Below are 21,651 nucleotides of genomic sequence, written 5' to 3'. Positions count from 1 at the left end.
ACAGGCACCTGCCCTCCCACCCAGCTGCTTCAGAGTGGGGAGGCCTAGGGTTCTCCCAAGCAGCTCAGGTCCACGCTCACAGGTAAGGGGCTCTCTGGCCAGGTGGGGCTGTGGCACTGCTCGGGTTCCTGGCCCTTGTGCTCCAACTAGCTCGGGTCTCTACACTGTGGTGTCACCCAGGCAAGTGAGAGGAAGGGGCTTCAGATGGCCAGCAGTGGTCCTGGCTCTCCTGGGTAGGAGGGACCCATAAAGTCTGAGTGCAGGAGACCGAGGGGTGAGGCTGCCTCCATTCCCACAGCTGTGTCTCCAAGCTGTGCGGTCTGTGGTGCCCTTTGTCAGGAGAGCCCAGTGGCTGCAGCCTCCCCTTGCTTGCCCCCATTTCTGCTCCTGGAGGCTGAGGTGGAGAAGGGTACTGGCCGGGGAAAGGTGTGGCTTATGAAACATCAACCCACCCCACCCCCACCCTTGGGGGTCCTGTTAGGACTTTTTTCCATCTTTGGGCTCTCTGGCCTATCAGACGTTGAGAGAGTTTGGCTAAGATGTCTCCTCCCTCTGCCTTCTACCTAGAAAACACTTCTCCTCGAACCATGAACCTCGACATCCAGTGTCAGCAGCTGAGTGACGCCCGGTGGACAGAGCTCCTGCCTCTGATCCAGCAGTACGAGGTGGTCAGGTAGAAAACAGCCCTGTTGGTGTGCGTGTGTGCAGGGGTTAGTCTGCGGCCTTCGGCCACCACCCACGAGTGAGTGTGCTCCAAGAGCACTGGGATTCTGGACTCACAGTGTAAATTTTATATGATTTTCACATGGCATGAGATGTTATTGTACTTTCTTCCATTTGAAAATGTAAACCTTTCCTGGCTCAGGCTGGGTGGGCAGGAGGTGGCCTGGAGGCTCTGAGGGCAGGTGGGCAGCCTATCTCTTTCCTGTGGGAGTGGGAGGCGCTCGCTGCCCATCCGCTGCCCCTGCTGGGCGTCAAGACTGGGTTTTGTTGTTCAGCTTCTCAAACCCACAGGTTCCCCAGGGTTTACAAGCAGGAGACGAGTGCCTGCTTACTTTTTCTCTTTTTTACTTACTTGAAATAGTTGTAGGTTTATAGAAGAGTTAGACAGTCAAACGAAGAGCCCCACACGGCCGCCTGGACTCGGACGTCACCAGCTCTTCCCCTCCCTGTGCCCGGGTCTGTGCAGGATCCCGCTTGAGGCATTTAACTTCGCGTCTCCTTGGCCCCCTCCCGTCCGTGACAGTCCCTCTGTCCCTCCTTGTCCTTGGCCATCTGACTCTTGAGTCTGCACAGGCTCTGGAGATGTCTTGTCATGGCTGAGACACAGGTTTTTGGTGGGAATACACAGAAATGCTGTGGTGTCTGCCTGGCATATTGTACCCTGTCGATTGCTATGGCACCATGGGGTCACCCCTAAAGGTCACCATGACCACCTGTTCTCCACTCTAAAGTCACTGTTTTCTCTTGGTAATTGATAAATATTTTGGGTGAGGTGCCTTAAGACTGCTCAAACCTTTGCCTACTGATTTTGTCATTCACCAGTGGATCTTGCCAGAACAGTTGTTATTGGGCCTTTCCCTAACTGGGATTTTTAATTTCTTCATTCCTTCCACATTTATCTGTGGTCATTCTCTTGTGAGCAAGAGGTGGCTTTTCTCCCACCTGTGTATCTGTTGGGTGTTTCCCTTGATCCTGGGTTACAGTCAGCATCGTTGCCCAGCTTGGTGAGCCCCCCGGTTGTGCCCCTCTGAGGTGCCCTTTCCCAGCACTTCCTTGATTTGGTTTTTCCCTAGAGATAGGAGCTTTCATGTGCCGACTGTGCCCCACAGGAAGGTTCAGAGAGCACAGGGCCCCAGACGTGCATCTGTGGATGTGCCAGGGCCTGCAACAAAAGCATCGTGAGATGATCCATACACTTCTCTGTTTCTTTCTTTTTTTTTTTTTTTAAGTAATCTCTGTGTCCAGTGTGGGGCTTGAACTCACCACCCTGAGATCAAGAGTCGCATGCTCCTCTGACTGAGCCAGCCAGGAGCCCCCCTGTTTCATTTTTTATTTTTTTTATTTTTTAATTTTTTTTTAATTTTCATTTTTTAAATGTTTTGGTTGTGACCGCCCCCGCTCCATGTTGAGTTCCACTAATAGGCCAGGACCTGCTGTGTGAAGTGACGTGTCCCCTCCACAGGCTGGACGACTGTGGCCTCACGGAGGTGCGGTGCAAGGATATCAGCTCTGCCCTCCAAGCCAACCCCTCCCTGACCGAGCTGAGCCTTTGCACCAACGAGCTGGGTGATGCCGGTGTGCACCTGGTGCTCCAGGGCCTGCAGAGCCCCACGTGCAAGATCCAGAAGCTCAGGTGAGCCTGTGTCACGGCCCGCGTGCAAGGTCGAACAGGGATGAGGGTAAGAGAATGAAACATAAAAGTATGGGAACAGGAGGGTTGCCCACGGGGATGCCGCGAGCAACAACTTTATTCTTGCTTACACACTTTATATAAGTTCAGGTTATATAACAATAGGACATAAACAAGTTCCACAGGTTCCTCCCTGCCCTTCTCCTGGCTCCGTCCCGAGTTTCTGGTTCAAGGCCAGGTTTTTCAAGCGCATAGTTTCTTCCCTGTTTTGCTCACGCGGTATGCCTTTAAAGGGCCTGGTGCGCTATTTTTCAGGGCCTATCAATAACACTGTGGTTTTCTTAGTCTAAATACAACTCGGGCTAGCCAGTACCACATGTTCTTGTATGGGGGCAGTCAGGTGGCCATGGTTCAAAGGGATCAGGGAGCCTTTGCTCTACCCGATTAACCCCTTTGTTGCTCATGGCTCCCGACATTTCCCCCTTTTATCTTTAAACGCAACATGTGTACATTTGCTCGGGTATTAGCCATGAAAGCAAACAGACAGCGACTCCAAGCACACCATAAGCAGAGTAATAAGGTTACCCCTACAACCAGAGCACACATAATCCAGAAGGAATGTTGGGGGATATTAAAGGGGTTAAACCCCTGTAGCTTTTGTAGAAAGGATTGTGCCATGTCTCCAGGGGTGACTACATGCAAATGGGAGGAGGCTATATTGTTTATTTGTTCTTGCAGTTGAAGCAGATCTAGGCTTACATTTGTCTCATGCCAGATACCTTGCAAGTGCCTCTGCACCGTTTCCCAGGAGACATTGTCAGCCTTTAGGGGGGTCACACAAATGGAACCATACCCGCCGTGGCATACAAAGGACAAACGAGTATGTAACAATGAATATTGGGTGCCCAAATATTCGACCGCCTGCTCTAGACCATCTAGGCGAGCCAAGATCTTCCTATCTATGCTTCCCTGGGTGGCAAGGGTCTGGGAGACATTATGAGCCAAGCTATTTACATGAGCGGCAGTATGTATGCCCTGGGACAGTGCCACCGTGGAGACAGTAGCCGATGCTATCAAAGACACCAAGGCAGTGATGCCAGCTATTAGGAGGCCTAGGAAACGTCGCCCCCGGCTAAGTAGGCCCTCCAATTCTTGCGCAAATTGGTAGCCATAATCTCTATACCAGGGCCCCCTCACCTCTACAGGCATCATTAGATAAGGGGGCTGCATGGCTAGGAAAACCTTCTTTGTTGGATTTGGGGCGCCGGGTACAGGCAAACAGTTGGTGAGATAACACTCCTCACAAGTTATTTTGTAAAGGGTTCTATTGGCCTTAGCCTCGGGTACTACAGATCCGTCCCCCACTACAAACAGAAACGGTAGGGAAAGACATGCCCGAATTTGAAATGTCAATGGGCCCGAGGGGAAGCCAGGGGAAAGAGACGAATTAGTTTTAACATCTCTCATGGCCGCAACAATTTTCCACAAGTCCGGGTGTCTCATCCTCCCCAGTGACAGCAGTCCCCCGGGAGCAGAATTATTGTGGTCGTATGGCCCGTATCCTGAAGGCGGGGGGGAGCGGCGCAAAGGGAGATCCCCGTCTTTTGACCAGTCAATTATATAAGTATCAGGCATGCCCTGGGGAGTCACAATCTCGGGGTTGTGATGAACGCAGGTTTTCCAGGAGGGTCCGTAGGTTTTCCACGTTAAGTCAGATTTGCAGAGGGGATAGTCAAGCTATGGGGTCTCAAGGGATCTGGAAGCGGGTCCGAAACGGCCAACAGGCAGGGGCGGTCGATGTTGAAGGACAACCTCGTTGATGTCCCAATTCTCCACCATTACATGAGGTGCCAAAGTGTCTCCTCTAGGTGGCTCAGTCCCATACCAAGAGCGGATTCTTCGGGAGACTGATGAAGTGACCACGCATCCATAATGGGGCGCCTCAGGGCCATCGATGGCCTGGAAACAAATGGGGGGGGCGGAGGCCAGGCTGGTCCAGTTAAAAGGCGCCACGGCATGAGTGAGGCCGGAAATCTCAGGCCCATCAAAAATGTCTGTGAAGTTAGTAAACACCTTGGGTGAGGGATCCTTCCAGGTGACTGCCCTCGCGGTAGGAGGGTCCGGGACAAAAGCCCAGTAAGGAGAGGCCTGGGCAGAGTCAAGGGTTAAAAGTGATAGCATGGCAAGGAAAAGGGCAACAGCCGTGACTGGCTGGCCCGACTCACGCACGGTGGCCTGAGCTCGAGCGGTCAGGGCTTTGATGTCTCCGCATGTTATTTTCCTCTGATCCGAGGCGGGGCATCTCCTCATCCTCCCGGAGCGGATCTGGAGCCGCCTCATTCTGCAAACCATCACGGACAATGCGGACGCATCGGAGCGGGAGCCAGCGTGGCGTCTCCTCATCCTGGGGAAAGATACAAGCGCATCCTCGGCCCCGGCGTAGGACCGGGTCGGGTCCCCTCCACTCCGCGGTGGCGGGGTCACGCCACTTTGCATAGAGGAGGGGAGCCTGCTCAGGCTGCCAAAAACGCTCGGCGGCCGTGCGGCCAACCGAGTCAACATTCAAAAAATTTAAAACAAAGAGTACCAATGAAAGGTGTAAATGAGGTGAATATTTTATTTTCCCCTGTAGTATTTCCCCCTCTTTTAGTTTTTTGAGGTACATTTTGAGGGTGGAATGGGCTCTTTCGACAATGGCCTGACCTTGAGAATTATAAGGAATGCCTGTTGTATGAATGATGCGAAAGTTTGTGCAAAAGGTCTGGAATGCTGAAGAGGTATAGGCTGAACCATTGTCGGTCTTAAGAGCCTTCGGCATGCCCAGAACTGCGAATGCTGCGAAAAGATGATTTTGGACATCTACAAAAGCTTCACCGGAGTGTGCAGTAGCAAAAATATAGTTAGAGAAGGTGTCGATGGAGACATGGATGTATTTAAGGCGGCCAAACAGTAAGTAAGTGGTTACATCCATCTGCCAAATGTGGTTAGGAAGGAGCCCTCTGGGGTTAATGGCATATGAGGGGGGGTTAAAAAATTGGGGACAGGACTGGCATTCTCGTACAATTTGTCGGGATTCTTCCCGGGAGATGCCGTATTGACGCCGTAAGGCCTGTGCATTCTGATGGAATTTCGCATGGCTGCTTTTTGCTGCCTGAATGGTGTTTGTAGAAAATATATGTGTATTTTCATCAGCTATGCGATTGCCCTCCGCTAGGGGGCCAGGAAGGTTAGAGTGAGCTCTGATGTGTGTTACAAATAGAGGGTGCTGCCTCTGTAATAGGAGGAGCTGGATTGACTTGAATGCCGCAAAAAATCCTCAAGGGTGCCCGTGGACTTCCAAGGCCTTATGGCCGCCTGACATGCTGAATTGGCATTCTCAAAGGCTAGCTGCTTCACTATAATAGTTCCTGCCTCCCCATCTACAACAATCCTACTCACGGCTTGTAACAGCCGTGAAACAAAGTCTTGATAGCGTTCATCGGGTCCCTGTCTTATTTTAGATAACTCCTCTGTCCTTGTGCCAGTGGTCGGTAACTTTTTCCATGCAGTCAAAACAGCCTCATTGATTTGAGCATAAGCAATCTCAGGGAAATGTATTTGGTTACCCACTTCATAATAAGCTCCAGTACCAGCCAACATCTCATATGTGACAGGGATTTGGGTCCTTTTGTTATAGACAGCCAGATTGTTACACTTTTCCTCGAATTCGGCCTTCCACAACAAATAATCTCCCCCATTAAGGCAAGCCCGGGCAACAACCTTCCAATCTCCCGGGCAAAGAGCTTCTCTGGTAAGGTTCTCCATCATGGATAGGGTAAAGGGAGCAGTGGCCCCGTACTGACTACAGCCAGCCTTTAAGTCTTTTAACATTTTAAAATTTAGGGCAGTATAAGTCCGTTGGCCTCCCTGTAAGGTTACTGGGTAGGCATTAAACTCTCCCACGTCCTCTCCCGCTTGCTGCGCTGTTAGTAAAGTTCTCTGCAAAGGGCTAATGCCGGACACAGGGGACTTGGCAGCGCTCTGCTGATTGGTCATAATGGGAAAAGCCTGCAGCGTGCTAGTTTGAGTACACCTAGTCACGGAATTAATCCCTTGACCAGAGGCTGTGACTGCAGGCAAGACCGACTTCAACGATGTGGGCATAGTCAGAATGGGGTCATCATCGAGATAAACATCATCGTCGCCAAATTCATCCCCACCACTCTGAGCCCTAGGGGCTTTCCCCGCCAAGGGCATAGGCGGTGGTGGAGGAGGGAAAGGGTCCTGGGTGGGTAAGTTGACATCATCGCCCAGGATCTCAAAAGAGGACACCCCAGTGGGGGTCAGGGGTACTTTAATAGGATCCTTTTCCTCATCTTCAACCCATGATTTTAAAGATATCAGCTCAATTTTTTGTTGTGGCTCCAGGATTTCACAAATTTGAGACCAAAGGCCCATTGTATTGGGCGGCAAGGCACCGGAGCCCCGCAACTTTATTTGATTTTTCATCTCTTGGCCCACCCGTCTCCAATCCTCTGGGTTTGCTGTCCCTTCTAGTGGGAACCAAGGGCACAAATCTTCTATGTTCCTGAAAAATTCCTGCAGGGTAGAGGAGGACACCTTATGCCCTCTCTCTGCCAATAAAATCTGCAGGGTCCGCAGAAAATATGCATGACTAGCGGACTGACTTTGTCCCATAATTTCTTACTCCTGTCGTGCCGGTTAAAGGACCGGTTCTCTTACCTGGTTGCTTGCGACGTCAGTGTCCAGGATCCTCTTTCATGTGCTCAGGTCCCTGTTCGGGCGCCACTTGTCACGGCCCGCGTGCAAGGTCGAACAGGGATGAGGGTAAGAGAATGAAACATAAAAGTATGGGAACAGGAGGGTTGCCCACGGGGATGCCGCGAGCAACAACTTTATTCTTACTTACACACTTTATATAAGTTCAGGTTATATAACAATAGGACATAAACAAGTTCCACAGGTTCCTCCCTGCCCTTCTGGCTCCGTCCTGAGTTTTTGGTTCAAGGCCAGGTTCCTCAAGCGCATAGTTTCTTCCCATGCCTTCAAAGGGCCCAGTGCGCTATTTTTCAGGGCTTATCAATAACACTGTGGTTTTCTTAGTCTAAATACAACTCGGGCTAGCCAGTACCACATGTTCTTGTATGGGGGCAGTCAGGTGGCCATGGTTCAAAGGGATCAGGGAGCCTTTGCTCTACCCGATTAACCCCTTTGTTGCTCATGGCTCCCGACAAGCCTGGGTGATCCACGTGGTCCCAGGTGCTTGCCCCACCCCAGGCTCAGGTCTGAACCTACTTGGACAGCGCAGGGCACTGGGTGGGCTGGAGGCAGCTATGGGTGGGCTGGAGGCAGCAGCTCGTGTCTGGGCTTCAGCCAAAGGTCCTGGAGCGTGGGGGCCCTTCCTGCCTCGTCCTAGGGCCCTGTTCCCCCGTGGGGGATGTGCTTGTGCCACCGCCCTGCCTGTCATTCCTGGGCTTATGGCCCAGCTTCCTCTGGGCCTTGCAGTGCATCTGAGCAGCCCTCCTGCTCTCTGTCCTTGGCCCGGAGACCCCAGAGCCCTGTCCGGAGGAGGAGGAGCAAGCCCTCTTACAAGGCCAAGCTTGGTGGGCTCCCCTGGGATTCAGGGACTGTGGGGGCTCCTGAGGGCAGTTTGCATGGGGGCCACAGCTGACAGGGACCCTGCTGATGGCCAGCTTGGGTGTGCTCCAGCCTCCAGAACTGCTGCCTGACCAAGACTGGCTGTGGGGTCCTACCTGATGTGCTGCGCTCCATGCCCACCCTGCGGGAGCTGCAGCTCAGTGACAACCCGCTGGAGGATGCAGGCCTGCAGCTGCTGTGCAAAGGACTCCTGGACCCCCTGTGCCACCTTGAGAAGCTTCGGTGAGTGTGTGATCTGCCACCCAGGCCACTCCTAGCCCTGCACCCCTGTCACTCTGGTTTTGGGTGAGCCCCTGCCCCAGCACATCAGCTGCAGGGAGCTTTGAGGAAGGGGCTCTCACAGACCTGCAGATGTTCGTCCTGTGTGATGCTGGGGCTGTGGCCCAGAGCTGAGAGCTGGCCTGTAAGCCCACATCGAGAGCCGATGGGCTCAGCCATGGAGGAGGGGAGCCAGACCCAGCTCGGGAGCCTCTCTTTCTCCCAGGTCTAGTGCATCCCAGGCGTGGGGTGGGGCTTCATGGTTAGTGGCCGGCTTCCAGGAGGTTTGGAGCACCCACACTCCCAGGAGATGGCCCCTTAGCTACTGCTGTGCTGTCCCTGCCCAGCAGCCCTCCAGTCTCACAGGCCCTGCAGCCCGGGGCAGGAAAGGAGACCCGGATGGAGGTCCTGACACCCGCCCACCCCCAGGCTAGAGTATTGCAACCTGACGGCCGCCAGCTGTGAGGCCCTGGCCTCGGCGCTCAGGGCCAAGCGGCACTTCAGGGAGCTCGCGGTGAGCAACAACGAGGTCGGTGAGGCTGGCGTGCGGGTGCTGTGCCGGGGCCTGGTGGACTCTGCCTGCCAGCTGGAGGTGCTCAAGTAAGCACTGGGCCTGGCTGGGGAGGGTCCGCGGTGGGGGGGGGGGGGCGCGCGCAGGGGCTTCCCAGCCCAGCCGGCCCTCCTGTGCCCCCAGGCTGGAGAACTGCGGCCTCACAGCGGCCAGCTGTGAGGACCTGTGCGGTGTCGTGGCCTCCAAGCCCTCATTGCAGGAGCTGGACCTGGGTGACAACAAGCTGGGCGACCAGGGCATCGCCACGCTGTGCCCCAGCCTGCTGCACCCCAGCTGCCAGATCAAGGTCCTGTGGTGAGTCAGCACTCGCCCTGCTCCCGTGGCCGGCCGCGGACTCAGCAGGCAGGTGGGGGGTATCTGAGAAGGTCGGCCGTGTTGCCTCCGAGTGCCCTGTGCTGACGTGTCCCTGGCCCGGCAGGCTCTGGGACTGTGACATCACCACTGCGGGCTGCAGAGACCTGTGCCGTGTGCTCGGGGCCAAGGAGAGCCTGAAGGAGATGAGCCTGGCGGGCAATGCGCTGGGGGATGAGGGTGCCCGGCTGCTCTGCGACAGCCTGCGGGAGCCTGGCTGCCGGCTGCAGTCCCTGTGGTGAGTGCAGTCCGGGCGGTGGCCGCAGACGGCTGGGCCTGTGCCGAGACGGGGCCCGAGGGCACCCCATGGATGCGGGTGCTGCCAGGGCCCCGGGGCCCAGGGCCAGGGCAGCTTCTGTGCCTAAGGGCCAGTTAGGGGTGCGGGGCCTTCGAGATGCAGGTGCCTCTACAAAGGGGTGGGGGGGTGCTGTCTTTGGAGGGCAGGGGTTGGGGCGGTTCATGCTCAGGGCCACAGGGGCCTCCGAGAGCACCCCAGAGGTGTGGGCCCCAGTCAGGCCCTGGTCCTGTTTCGCCCAGGGTGAAGTCCTGCAGCTTTACGGCCGCGAGCTGCCACCACTTCGGCATGATGCTGACCCAAAACAAGCACCTTGTGGAGCTTCAGCTGAGTAACAACAAGCTGGGAGACTCTGGCGTCCAGGAGCTCTGCCAGAGCCTGGGCCAGCCTGGCACCACGCTGCAGGTGCTCTGGTGAGCGTGCCTGAGGGACGGCATGTGTGCGCGGGGTGGCACCATGCTGGCTGGGCGCTCGGTCTGATGGGTCCGTGCGGGGGCGCCTCCCAGGACCCCTTCTCCCCCTCCTGCCGTCTCTAGTACTTCCCAGAACTCGCCTGCTGGTCTCTGCTCCACGCTGCCCTACTGGGTCCTGCGGGCCCGTGTTCTTCGCCTCGTGTGGGTCCTGGTTCCTTTACTGGGCTGGACGCTTGGTTGCGCTAAAGTGATGTGCCTGATGGCTTTTCTAACCTCGTTTTTACTTGTGGAGCACTCAGGAACCCACTGCTGGGTTTCAGGGCCCGGCGGCCTGACGCACCATTCTCTTTCCTCCTGAGTTTTTGTTCTTACGGCCTGCTACCCGCCGCCTCAGCATTCGTTTCTGCTGTCACATGTTTTGTCTGTTTTCTACGTTTTGGTCTCTGTTTCTCACTGCTGTTTCTGGGGATGCCTGGCCATGCTGGGTGGGGCGTGGGTGCAGGTAGAGAGTCAGGGCACAGGCCAGAGTGGCACTGAGCCTGCCCTTCTCCGTTGTCCTCACTCTGGAGGCCCACACCCTCTGTGCACCCCATCCCTGCATCCCTGCGCCTTTGGCCTCTGTTTGCCTCCTCGGCAGCTCCCACCCACCCAGCCAGCTCCCAGCATGCAGCGGTGAGGAAGTGAGGGGTTGGATGAGGCTCTCTGGTGCCCCCCCACCCCCCATCTGCCCAGGGAGGTTGTGGCCCTAAGTCCAGGTATGCCAGCCTTAGCTCAGCCCGACTACTATGCCTGTGGAGGGGAGCTGTGCACACCTGTTGTCTTTGGTGGGGACGTCTGCCGGGGCCACGGTGGGAACCCCATGAGCTCCCGAACTTGGGAACATGGGGACAGCCAGGAGCCTGGGGCTCCACACACTGTGGGCCTTGTGTTGCGCAGACGTCTGTCACCCTGCGTTCTGTGGCATGGGCCTGGCGCGGACCCTTTTGTCCTGACCTGTGGCCTGCTCTCTGCCCAGCCTGGGGGACTGTGATGTGGCCAACGGTGGCTGTGCCAGCCTGGCCTCGCTCCTGCTGGCCAACCGCAGCCTGCGGGAGCTGGACCTCAGCAACAACTGCATGGACGAGCAGGGCATCCTGCAGCTGATGGCGAGCGTGGAGCAGCCGGGCTGCACACTGGAGCAGCTGGTGTGAGTGACAAATGCGGGGGGGGGGGGGGGCAGCTGGTGTGAGTGACGCGTGTGGGTGGCGGTGGCCCTGACCTCGCATCCCGTCCCCTCTCCTGCTGCCTGCGCAGCCTCTACGACATCTACTGGAGCGAGGAGACTGAGAACAGCCTGCGGGCTCTGGAGGGGCGCAAGCCTGGCCTGAGGATCATCTCTTGAAACCCGGCCCCTCCCTGGGGCTCTCCCGCTGGTGTCCTAGCTTTGAACGAAGAGAAACGCTCTAATCAACTCGCTTCTTCAAGAAAGTTTTAGACACTTTATTAAAGCACTTGTTTTGGCAAGAGGGGTGCTTGTCCTTTCTGTGGGGTCCCCACCAGGCACAGCCTCCCAGGTGTGTTTCCAGGAGGGCACTCCGGCTATGTGCACGCACCCGTGTCCAGGACAGCTGCCTTCCCCACCCCCCACCAGACGCAGCTCCCAGGCCGTCCGTCTGCACACCACCACCCACCCGAGTGGACAGATGCCAGCACTGGCCCTGACTGCCCCACCCCCACCCTCCCGTCCCTCTGGGCAACCCCTGCGTTGGGCTCAGGATGGGGCAGAGGCTGGGGGCCAGTGAGGAGGACACACTGCTGCAGACCTTCATTGCTGCTTTACTTGTTCTGGTTGCTCATGAAGATGACCCTCAACCCTTCCTCCCCACCTCGGGCACAGGGTCCTTCCTCAAGGGACCAGGCCAGTGATCTCTGGCCCCGTTCCCACTCCTACATTTGTGGGGTCAGATGAAGCCTCCCTGGGAAATGGCTCAGGGCTGCCTACTCAGATCTGCCCCTTCTTAGCCATTGCGGGGTGTCCCTCACATGTGCGGCCAGAGGGCGAACACCCATGGCCTCAGAGTGGCCGGGGGCCTAGGGAGCAGAGAGAGGCACCGTGATGCCTGTGCTGGGCAGGGCCGTCTGGTGCTGAGGGCTTGGTGTGGCCCAGGGGCCGGCAGGCTGAAGGTGCAGAAAGAGGAGGAGACCGGCTGCCCAGGGCAAGCCCAACCACACCTGTCAGCCCTAGAGAAGCCTCAGGAACATGGAGCACACGTGTCCACACCCATATACACTGTTCACATGTGCACACACCCCCACATGACCAGGACAAGGGCCACCTTTGGCCCCCACCCCGCAGAGCCCCACCGTGCACACAGGAGAAAGTGTGATAAAATCACACGGGCCGAGGCCTGTTGGAAGGCTCCAGCAAGCCTTGGCTCCAGGCGGTCATGGGGTGCATCAGTTTGGGGCTGGCACCCCCTCCCTCTCTGCCTCCGCAGGCCCTGGGGGGTCTTCTGGCTCAGGCAGGTGTCCGTCCGTGTTGCCCACGGCTCTGTCCTGGTCACCCCTGCTTTGTTGCTTCTGCCGCCGAGTCTCCTTGTACCTCAGGGTGATGTCCCTGAGGATGGTGGGAGCCATGTCACCACCAGGCGGCCCATGGAGGTCCTGCAAAGCTGCCCATTGCAGGGACGCTCACATAGTCACAAGGAGGGACCGCAAGACCCAGACACCAGTTGACCCAGCCCAGGAGACGGCCGATGGCCTGCTGAGGCCCACGCCACTCACCGCAGGAAGAAGCGCCAGATGGTCCAGGTGAGCACGAGCACAGAGCCAAGTGTCCAGCACTGGGAGATGTAGAAAGGCAGGGACAGTGTGAGTGTATGCGGGTCATACTTCACGACGATGAGCAGCTCCGTGGCCGTGATGGCTGCCACCAGCCAGGCCTGCTGGCCCAGCTTCTTGTGGAGCTTCCTGTGGGGGGAGGGCACTCGGCTGAGGGCGCCGCGGCTGTGCCCCAGGGGTGGCAACGCCAAGTGTGCCCAGGCCCGCCCCACCCACCCTGGGCCCTCACGGGTCATCCATGAAGTCGTAGATCTCCCGCATGGCCACACCGCCCACATTCACAAAGAACACCAGCCGCAGGAGGACCAGGTAGTGCTCCGGGGGCAGCCACAGCACGAACTTCAGGTAGAACGTGTTCAATTCTGCCAACAGAAACTGGGGGACACAGGAGGGTGGGTGGCGAGCCGGGCTGCCCAGCAGGCACGCACACGAGACTGGCCAGCCTTACCACCAGGATGATGCCACACACGGCCAGCCAGCGGCGCAGGCTGGAGGCGGGTTTCCACTCGAAGCGGACCCAGCTGTAGGGCGTGAACTGGAAGGCGATCCTCTTCATCTTGCCCCTGGGAGCACATGTGCCGGTCACCCTGGGGTGCCCCTGCCCCACCAGGCCGCCATGCCAGGTGCTCTGAGCCCAGGGGCTGCTCATTCCCTGCGCTGCCACCACCGCCTCCGCCCCAGGCACCCACAATGGACAGGCAGCGAGACCCCATTCCCCAGTGCCCTTTCCTGGACTGCCGCTTCAAATCTCAAACATGACTGAGTGCCCATACGATGTAAGGAGGACAGCCCCAGAGGGGTGACCTGGAGACCTCCGAGAAGGGCCGGGAGGGGATGAAGAGGAGCTGACTGGACAGGGTGGTGCCCAGGCCCACTTCCTGGCCCCCACGCGGGCCCTGGGCAGGTGCGTGTGTGCACGCATGCTCCTATGCGCAGAGGAAGCGGGCAAAATCCTGGTCCACTGCCTGCACCCCCCAAAAAAGGTGCACTAGCGGCACCTCCAGGCCCCACGGGGATGCCCTGGCCCCCATGGAGCAGGGCGGCAGCTCGAGAGAGACGCACTTGTAGGTCGGAATGTTCCAGAGGCCCTGCCACTTGTACGTCTTCAGAGATAGCCACTCGAGGGTCTTCATGCCGCAGTATATGCCCAGCCCGTTGCAGACAAGCACGTCCATGATCCACTGGGGGCAGGAACCAGGGAGGAGGTGAGCGCCCTGTCCTGCCCCACCTGAGGGCCTCTGCGCCCGGTGACCCCCCAGGGCACCTACGTGATCCCACCAGCACTCGCTGAAGTTGGGCAGCTGGTGCTCCAGGCTGTACTCGAGAAACTCGAACATGACGCTCACGATCGTGCACATCCACCAGTCACGGATCATCAGGGTCTGAGGGCCGTGGCAGAGCGTCAGACCCTCCAAGGGGGACACCCCCACCGCCCTCCCGAGCGGGGTGAGGCACTGGCTGGAGGCCACGACACCAAGGACTAGCACAGGTCGGGGCCACGGCCCCCAGGCCCTCGCCCACCACACTCTAGCACTCTGGACGTCAGCACGTGGCTGGGCAATGGACTTGGAACACAGGACAGACCCAGGGTGTCCTGATGAGGTCATCTTACCTTCAGGTACCAGCCAAGGAAGTGCGCAGGCACAAAGCCGTCCAGCTTGTCCTGGGGGGTAGGACACCAGCCTCGTGTACAGCCCGCATGCACCACGGGCCCGGCTCCCACCCAAATCAGGACTGCTGGGACGGTCTCAGCCTTTCTGGGCAGCACCGGCTGGACCGGGGGGACAAAGCTAGGGTCCTGTGCACAAGCAGACAGCACGCCCTGACCACCGAGGAGAGCAGATGCCCCCGTCAGCGGGCCCCCCAGTGAAGCACATGGGTTGGGCCAAGATAAAGTCTCCAGGCTGGAAGGCAGGGACCCGTACCCTGGTGAGCTGGGACAGGGCCCCCACATGTGGGCTGCATGGCCCCTGGGTCCCCCTCCCCTGCTCCAAGTGGGCTGAGCTGAAGGGAGCCCCTGGTCAAGCAGGAGGGAGGCCAACGCCTGCCAGGGCCCACGCCACCCCCACCCCGTCTGATCTGCAGAATGACTGGGGTTCCAGAAACATCTAGAACAGGTCAGCACCTGGGAGCTTGTTAGGCACTGGACTCCTGGCCCCACCCTGAGCACTGGGCTCCTCGGGCCCGCCCATACCCAGACGTTGTGGAAGGGGTCGCTCTCATTGTGTGCATCATAGATGAGGCAGTTTCCCCCGTAGTCCCTCTCGGGCAGTGGGACTCCCAGCCTAGGGTCCACGTACTTCAGAAATTGGCGGCCGTCCTGGACAGTCTGCAAGGCCAGCACCCTGGTTAGTGGGGCCAGATGCGTCTGGTGGTGATGGGAGAACCCGGCTAAACTCCTGAAACCTCGAGCCATGTGTATGGCCTGGGGGCTGTGGAAGGCACCTCCACCGAGTTGGGGCAAGCACCCTGTCTCTACTGCCGTCCCCCGAACACAGGGCTGGGCAGACTGGGGGGGGGGTCCCAAGTGCAAGGTGATGCCCCACGCCTCCCATGTGGGGCCACAGGGTGAAGGCTCAGGTCAGTGGTCTCGCCACCTCGCCTCTCCACATCCCCTCACAGAAGGAGCACAACATCAGGACAGCCTTCCCAGACACGGACACCTACACTAGCAAATCACTCCTTCTGGCCTTAGCGCTAAGGAGACTTCCAGGGTCGCACGGATAGAGGCTGCCCTGCCAGCAGGCCCAGGCTTTCCCCTCCCTTGGGCCCCCTCCCTCGGGCCCTCTCCAGCCAGCAGCTGGGGCCTACAGTCCATAGGGAGGGGCCCCAGGACGCGTGCTGTCAGGACTCTGTCCCCTCACTCCTGCCCCAAGTGCCAGCCAAGGGACGGAGCAGGGAAGAGGTTGAGGGGGTGACAGACATGCGTGGCCGATGGGCAGACGACACACAGGCCTGCATGTGGCACGTGACCAAGGCCACCCGTGCTACACAGGCGCACTGCCTTGTCCTGCAACGCAACCCTGTCCCCCACTTGGGGTCTTTGGAAGCGACCCTCGGACAGTAACATCACTAGCAACTGAAATCACCCCGTGTGGTTTTGGTAACCATTGGGTCTGAGGCTGGACACTGTTGTGTCCCTGTATCAGAAGACCAGGTCAGCAGGAGCCAGACTCATAGGCACTCAGGCCCCACGACAGGTGAAACCTGTGCACAAGGTGAGGAGCCTCTGAAGGCTGAGCACCCCATGGCGGGCGCCCCACAGCATGAGCACTTCACCAGAGAGGGCGTTCCAGAAATGCAAACAAAAGCAGGAGACGCCAGGACACACCACCAAGAGCGGCCACGATGAAGATCCTGACAAGTGATAGGCGTGGGACATGGCAGGCCCACAACCATGCTCAGGTGCACATGAAAGCCTGTCGCCAACAGCCCCGCTCAAGGAACAGCGCCAATGCCGCTGGCCACCTCACTCAGCAGAAAGAGGCACAGGACCCGGATGCCCTTTAGGGGCCCAGGTGGTGGAGGGAGAGCAGATCAGTGGCTCTGGGGGAGACAGGGATGGGTGACTCAAGCTACTGCAGGGTCCTCCACGTGGGGTTACAAACACACACCGGTGTTACCGTTTGCACCATACCCTAAAGAAGTAAATTTTACTACACCACAAGCATCGACTGTGAGCAACACCACTGATAGCTTGGAGGTTGTGAATAAAGTACTCTGTAAACTGAAGATCACCATCAAAACGTACACCGAATTAAGCAAAACAAGGAACATTAATAGAAGTCCTGACCCAAGGTTTACTAAGGCGAGGAGTTTCCAACCTCCCTCCTGACTACCCTATGTGCGCGGAGGGACTAGATGGCTGGGGCCACCTTCACTACTGAGCGCTGTGTGGAAGCAGGTGAGCTGGGCCCCCCTCAGGCCCGGAACACCAGCAGCTCAGAGGACAGACTGCCCAGCAGGCATCTGCACCTGAGCCAGGCGGTTCCCCCTGGGCCTTGTCCTCGCTCCCCAACCGAGGCCGTCTGGGCAGGGCCCTCAAAAGCCTCCACACTCAGGGCAGAGACCCTGTAGAGCTGTGGCAGGTACAGCCTTTCCACACCTGGATCCTTCCGGAGGGTCCCCCCTCACAGCCCCTGCCCACTTCTGCTAGGGTCCAGCCTTGCTTCCTGCCAAAGCTCCAGAGGGGCCAACAGGCAGTCTTCTCGAACCCTTCACGTACCCAGGGCCACACCATCACCTGCATTCCCAGACCCTCCAACCGAGAACGGCCGCTTACCTGGAAAAGTATGAAGATGAGGAACAGCTCGTAGACCACACTGACGCACAGCCAGAACCTCCAGTAAGCTGCAGAGACACAGAGCGCCGGCGTCAGGTGGCCCGCGGGAGAGCACAAGCAGGCGCAGCAGCAGCACAGCTGAGCTCGGCCCTGTGTGCGTGCCTCCTTTCGCCCGGTTTTCTTGCCTGGTCTCAGCGTGGCCGGCGGGCACGCCCCTGCCCGTTACTAGCACGCTTCTGACCTTCGTCGTTAGGCGACTCTGCTGGAACCTTCGGATACCCTGACCGGGTTAGGAAGGCCTACCCAGTCCAGCTGTCCTTCCCGTGACTGGGCAGGAAACGCCATCCTTCCTCTTTGGGCCCACGTGAGGGATGACACCTACACGTTTTCGGACGTTAGGCCCCCTCTGGATCCCTGGGATAAACCAAACCTGGTTGTGGCACCCTTTTCAGGAAACCTCTCCATTCCAGCAGGACCACTTGTGCCGGGGGCCGCTGCGGCTACCGTGCCGGGGCATGTACTTCCAAGCTGCCGACGGCAGGTCTCACACATTCTCCCCACAGAAAGACTAAGTCTGTGAGGCGACCAAGGCGTTCACCTTGCTGTGGCTGCCAGTGGACAATACACACGTGTCCAATCACCTCGTACACCCCAAACCCACATGTTAGGGGTCAATCAAATCTCAACAGAGCTGAGAAAAAAAAGAACTTTTCCCTCAAAATCCCTTTGATTAGCCAGGACGCCCTCTCTCCACTACCTGGTATCCACAGCTTGGCACGGAAAGCTCAGTTGTTCACCAGGGGAGGAGATAACAGGAGAGAGCGTGCCTACCACTATTCTAGGACACAAATGATAAGTTTCACTTTCTGAAAATCTTGATAATCCTGTCTAATAAAGACCTAAAATATCTACTTTCCCTTTGCTTATGACTGTTTAAAGAAAAACCACCAGCCTGCTTTTAAAAACCCATTCCCCTTGAATAAAAAAGGTGGTGCTTGCAAACATGGAAGAGACCCCGCTTGGCCTTGGACATCTCGGGCTGTGGGGGCGGGGGCGGCTGTGTGGAGGCGCTCATGCGGGGCTCCAGGGCCCACCCAGCACCCCCGGAGGCTTGCACCTCATCTGCCTGTGGGGGAAACAGCCACCAAGACTCCTGAAAGCCCAGGCTGGTGTAGGTGGGAAGGGTGAAGATCAGTTCTCAGGACGGTTTGCTCAAGTACTTCTGGGGCACGGGATAGAGAGTGGAGGTGACACACCAGCCCCACTGCCCTTGAGTTTGGGAAATGCCTGGAAAGCTCTCCCTGGTCAAGGGTTGCAGCAGGAGCTAAAAGGGCCTGCCTTAAAGCAACTCAGGGCGCCTTCCCCAGAGTGCTCAGCCCACAACCATGCGACGGGACCTTCCCTGTGGATCTTCTGACACTGAATCTGTCTCCTCCCCGACCACTTCTCCTGGTCAGGGACCCAGCCATCTCCCACGCCCGTCACCCTCCACCTGTAGACCGCCCCAGGGCCCCAGACCTGCCCACCCACCCCCAAATACTCAGTAGATGCTCCTCCTACAGTCCCACGCAGGGTCTCCCTTGAGCCACCGGGAGACTCCTGAGGCTGGTTTTCCTCAGTAACCACCCGACTGGCACGCTTACTTTCTCCCTAAAAGCAGCCGCCTCAGCAGCCCCGGCAATATTCTGCTTATTCCAGCGTTTGGAGAGAGCCACGGATGAGAATAAAAATTGTAACGAGAAGGGTGCCTTTTCAACCGGCCAGTTTTGTTGGGAACTGCAGCCAATTCCAGTCCCCTCCCAGATAGTGGGTCCTGCAGCCCACGACACCTCCTTCCTGGGACCAGAAGACCCTTCCCACTGTTCCCCACAGCATATGCTGCACAGGACTGACAGGCCTCATGTCCAGTGCGTGCTGATCTGAGAAGTCGAGGCCTTCTGCCAACTGCTAGGGTAGAAGGTGCTCCAGAACAGGATCCCCACATTCGTCAAACCACAGACTGGCAGGGACAGAGTTTACACCAAGCAACCAAACCGAAAGGAAGGAAGGAAGGTGGAGCAGAACTCAGAACACAGCTACGAGACTTCTGGGGGCGGGGGGGCTGGGTAAATGCTCACGAAGCCAACAGAAACCACAGGGGAGCCTTTCAGACGAGGGTGGCCAGCACCCCCAACTGGTCAGAGCATAGGGTCTCCCAGGAGTCCAGAGGCCAAGCAGCCACCCAATGGCCATCCGACCCGCGGGCAGGGCCCAGCGCCCCCAAGGGACTTGCCACGCCGGGAACCGCCGACTCTTCCCAATCCAACAGGCACTCACCGCACCTGGATTTTTGCTGTGATTTTTGGTGACTCTTAAACTGTTCTCTCACTTCTCCACTGGCTGGGCGTTCAGACCCTCTGGAAGCCCACGACTGAGCAGATGGTAAGCTAGGGGGCTGGGCCCCCTCCCCACTGCCCCACAGGGGTCACCCAGCATCAGCGTCCCCAGCAGGCACTGAGGGGGTAGAGCAGCTAGAAAGACCCGGCAGGGGCCCGGCTCACAGCCACGGTGCTCACTGACCGCTTCCAGAGGGCTGTTCGGTCATGTCTACCACAGGCCTGAAATGTGCGCGCCATTCAGCCTGCAGCTTCCACTCCCAGGGCTTGGTGTTAAATGAATGATCAGATACATACACACAGATGCATGTACAGAAATTCACTACAGCCTGCTTTATAAAAGCTGGAGTATACGATGATACAGGACTGGTAAACAAACCGTCGTGTATCAAATGATGGCCAGACAAGCAACCATGAAATGTCTACTTGTCAAACACAGAATTACTAAGGAGATGTTTGTGTTAACCTGAAGTGAGAAATAAATGATATAAAACCACACACAGAGGAGGATCACATTTTTTAAGGTCTGTGTGTGTGTGTGTGTGTGTATTCATAAAAACACATTAAAACTTAACAGTAGTTATTTTCTGTGACTGGCTTTTGTTCCTATTTAAAAACAGTTTTTGTATTTTCCAAATATTCTACAAGGAATACGCACCCCTATTAATACAGAAAAGAAACATGTTACTAAGCTGTAAGACTTCAGGAAAATTCACTGTGCCCTGCCTTTAGAGGCAGCCTGTCAATGAGGCTGGAGCCCTAAACACACTGGGGCTGGGGGCAGGGCCAGAAGGGAGGGCCGGAGGCAGGACGGGGGGCAGGACCACGGGCAGCACCACGGGCAGGATGGGGGGCAGGACCAGGGGCAGGACGGGGGGGCAGGACGGGGGGCAGGACCAGGGGCAGGACAGGGGGGGCAGGACCAGGGGCAGGACAGGGGGGGCAGGACCAGGGGCAGGACAGGGGGGGCAGGACCAGGGGCAGGACCAGGGGCAGGACGGGGGGCAGGACCAGGGGCAGGACAGGGGGGGCAGGACCAGGGGCAGCCTGAGCAATGCTCTGCAGCTCCGAGGCTCAAGGGGTCGTTAGAACTCCTCTCTTAACTTGGGGGTCGGGGGTCAGAGACAGGAGGACTCGTTGCAGATGGCATGCGGCGAGCACCTCAATGGCAGGCCCACGCCGACCCCGTGGACAGTCCTGGGGCACCTTGCTCTGTAGGAGAAGTCCCCTAAGACAGAGTGGGTGGGAAGGGGAGAGAGGAACAAAGACAGGAGCAGAGACAGAGAAGGGGGCTAAGACAAGAGGAGCCCACCCTCACCCTCCTCAGCTGACGACAGCGTGCCCTGGCCGGCCGGGAGGGGCTGGGACATTCGCACCCGGCAGAACGGACACGGAGTGACCGCTCAGGACAGAACTGTCATGTGACACACGCGGACAAAGAAAGGACAAGTTACCTGGATGAGGTCTGGAAAACGGCCCGTCTTTAGCTTGTGTGACTCCAAAACATAAGAAAACCAAAATACTGGCCACAATACCTCTGCAAATAAAGAACAGACAGCCCCTCAGTGCACGTCTCCCAGGCGGGAGGGACCCCAGTGGGGCAAAGCAGGAGGAGGCCTCGGGGGTACAGGTGGGTGACCGGGCAGCAGGGAGGGCTGACACCGTGGCCTCCACAGCCCATGTGCTGCCTGGAGGCAGCAACCCCCTTGGGAGAAGGCCATCGGTTGGGAACTGTGCCTTAGTTGGGCTGCAAAGTGGTACCCCACTACTGCACGTGCTTCCCACTTAAAGAAACCTAAAATCCCATGCGAGACCAGCCAGGCTCCACGAGGGCCTCCTAGGAAAGATGCGAGGAAGCAAGGATGGAATGAACGGCCTTCTGCTCCCACAAGGCAAGGGCCCAGGAGACTGCTGCTATGATCTGCCACAGCATGAAGTGGACCGACTCCCTGTGATCCCAAGACACGAAGAAGTGCACCCGCACAGTGGAAGGAGCAAGGACACAACACAGCTGCTCCGACCACTGGCCCGTCCAGCAGGGGGTCTAAGGGCTGCAGGGTGGCCCGTTCTTCCCCCTCCTGGCAATCACGCGGCAAGGACGCACACGCTTGTTGTTTCCAGCTGGGCTGCTGTATCAAACACACACAGACACAAGACCACACGGAAGGCCAAAGGTGTCAGCCTGAAAACACCTTATCCCCCTCTGCCCGCTAAGTACACTTGGTAGTCAAGGGTGGGCGCAGGTGAAGCTGGGCCCCACAGGACACCCCCTGGC

At 57.9% G+C, this 21,651-nt stretch overlaps 2 protein-coding genes across 6 annotated transcripts in view; one reads left to right on the top strand and one right to left on the bottom strand.

Annotated features, from left to right (window-relative positions):
- The window catches only part of RNH1 (ribonuclease/angiogenin inhibitor 1), a 17,276-nt gene extending 5,874 nt beyond the window's left edge, over positions 1–11,402 (top strand). For all 3 annotated transcript variants that reach the window (XM_028094283.2, XM_028094282.1, XM_028094280.1), the window contains exons 2-10: positions 568–673; positions 2,186–2,356; positions 8,063–8,233; positions 8,699–8,869; positions 8,964–9,134; positions 9,259–9,429; positions 9,729–9,899; positions 10,915–11,085; positions 11,193–11,402. In XM_028094283.2, coding sequence (XP_027950084.1) covers positions 588–673; positions 2,186–2,356; positions 8,063–8,233; positions 8,699–8,869; positions 8,964–9,134; positions 9,259–9,429; positions 9,729–9,899; positions 10,915–11,085; positions 11,193–11,280 — 1,371 coding nt within the window. In that variant the 5' untranslated portion in view covers positions 568–587 and the 3' untranslated portion in view covers positions 11,281–11,402. The remainder of the gene's footprint in view (positions 1–567; positions 674–2,185; positions 2,357–8,062; positions 8,234–8,698; positions 8,870–8,963; positions 9,135–9,258; positions 9,430–9,728; positions 9,900–10,914; positions 11,086–11,192) is intronic.
- PTDSS2 (phosphatidylserine synthase 2) overlaps positions 11,364–21,651 on the bottom strand; it is a 25,388-nt gene continuing 15,100 nt past the window's right edge. Inside the window, exons 3-12 of one of the 3 annotated variants that reach the window (XM_028094284.2) lie at positions 20,831–20,913; positions 17,002–17,069; positions 14,914–15,048; positions 14,332–14,382; positions 13,988–14,101; positions 13,782–13,900; positions 13,168–13,282; positions 12,949–13,094; positions 12,663–12,848; positions 11,364–12,495 (exon numbers count right to left, since the gene is read on the bottom strand). In XM_028094284.2, coding sequence (XP_027950085.1) covers positions 12,336–12,495; positions 12,663–12,848; positions 12,949–13,094; positions 13,168–13,282; positions 13,782–13,900; positions 13,988–14,101; positions 14,332–14,382; positions 14,914–15,048; positions 17,002–17,069; positions 20,831–20,913 — 1,177 coding nt within the window. In that variant the 3' untranslated portion in view covers positions 11,364–12,335. Of the gene's footprint in view, positions 12,551–12,662; positions 12,849–12,948; positions 13,095–13,167; positions 13,283–13,781; positions 13,901–13,987; positions 14,102–14,331; positions 14,383–14,913; positions 15,049–17,001; positions 17,070–20,830; positions 20,914–21,651 lie in introns of all 3 variants that reach the window. The other 2 variants (XM_088017773.1, XM_088017774.1) reach the window with 2 other exon arrangements.

This window comes from Eumetopias jubatus, unplaced genomic scaffold, assembly GCF_037043125.1.
Source record: "Eumetopias jubatus isolate StellerSeaLion01/CBP00866 unplaced genomic scaffold, mEumJub1_p1.0 scaffold_13, whole genome shotgun sequence".
Taxonomy (NCBI): Eukaryota; Metazoa; Chordata; class Mammalia; order Carnivora; family Otariidae; genus Eumetopias; species Eumetopias jubatus.
Note: the sequence above shows the minus strand (reverse complement) of the source record. Positions and strands in the feature narration are given on the sequence as shown.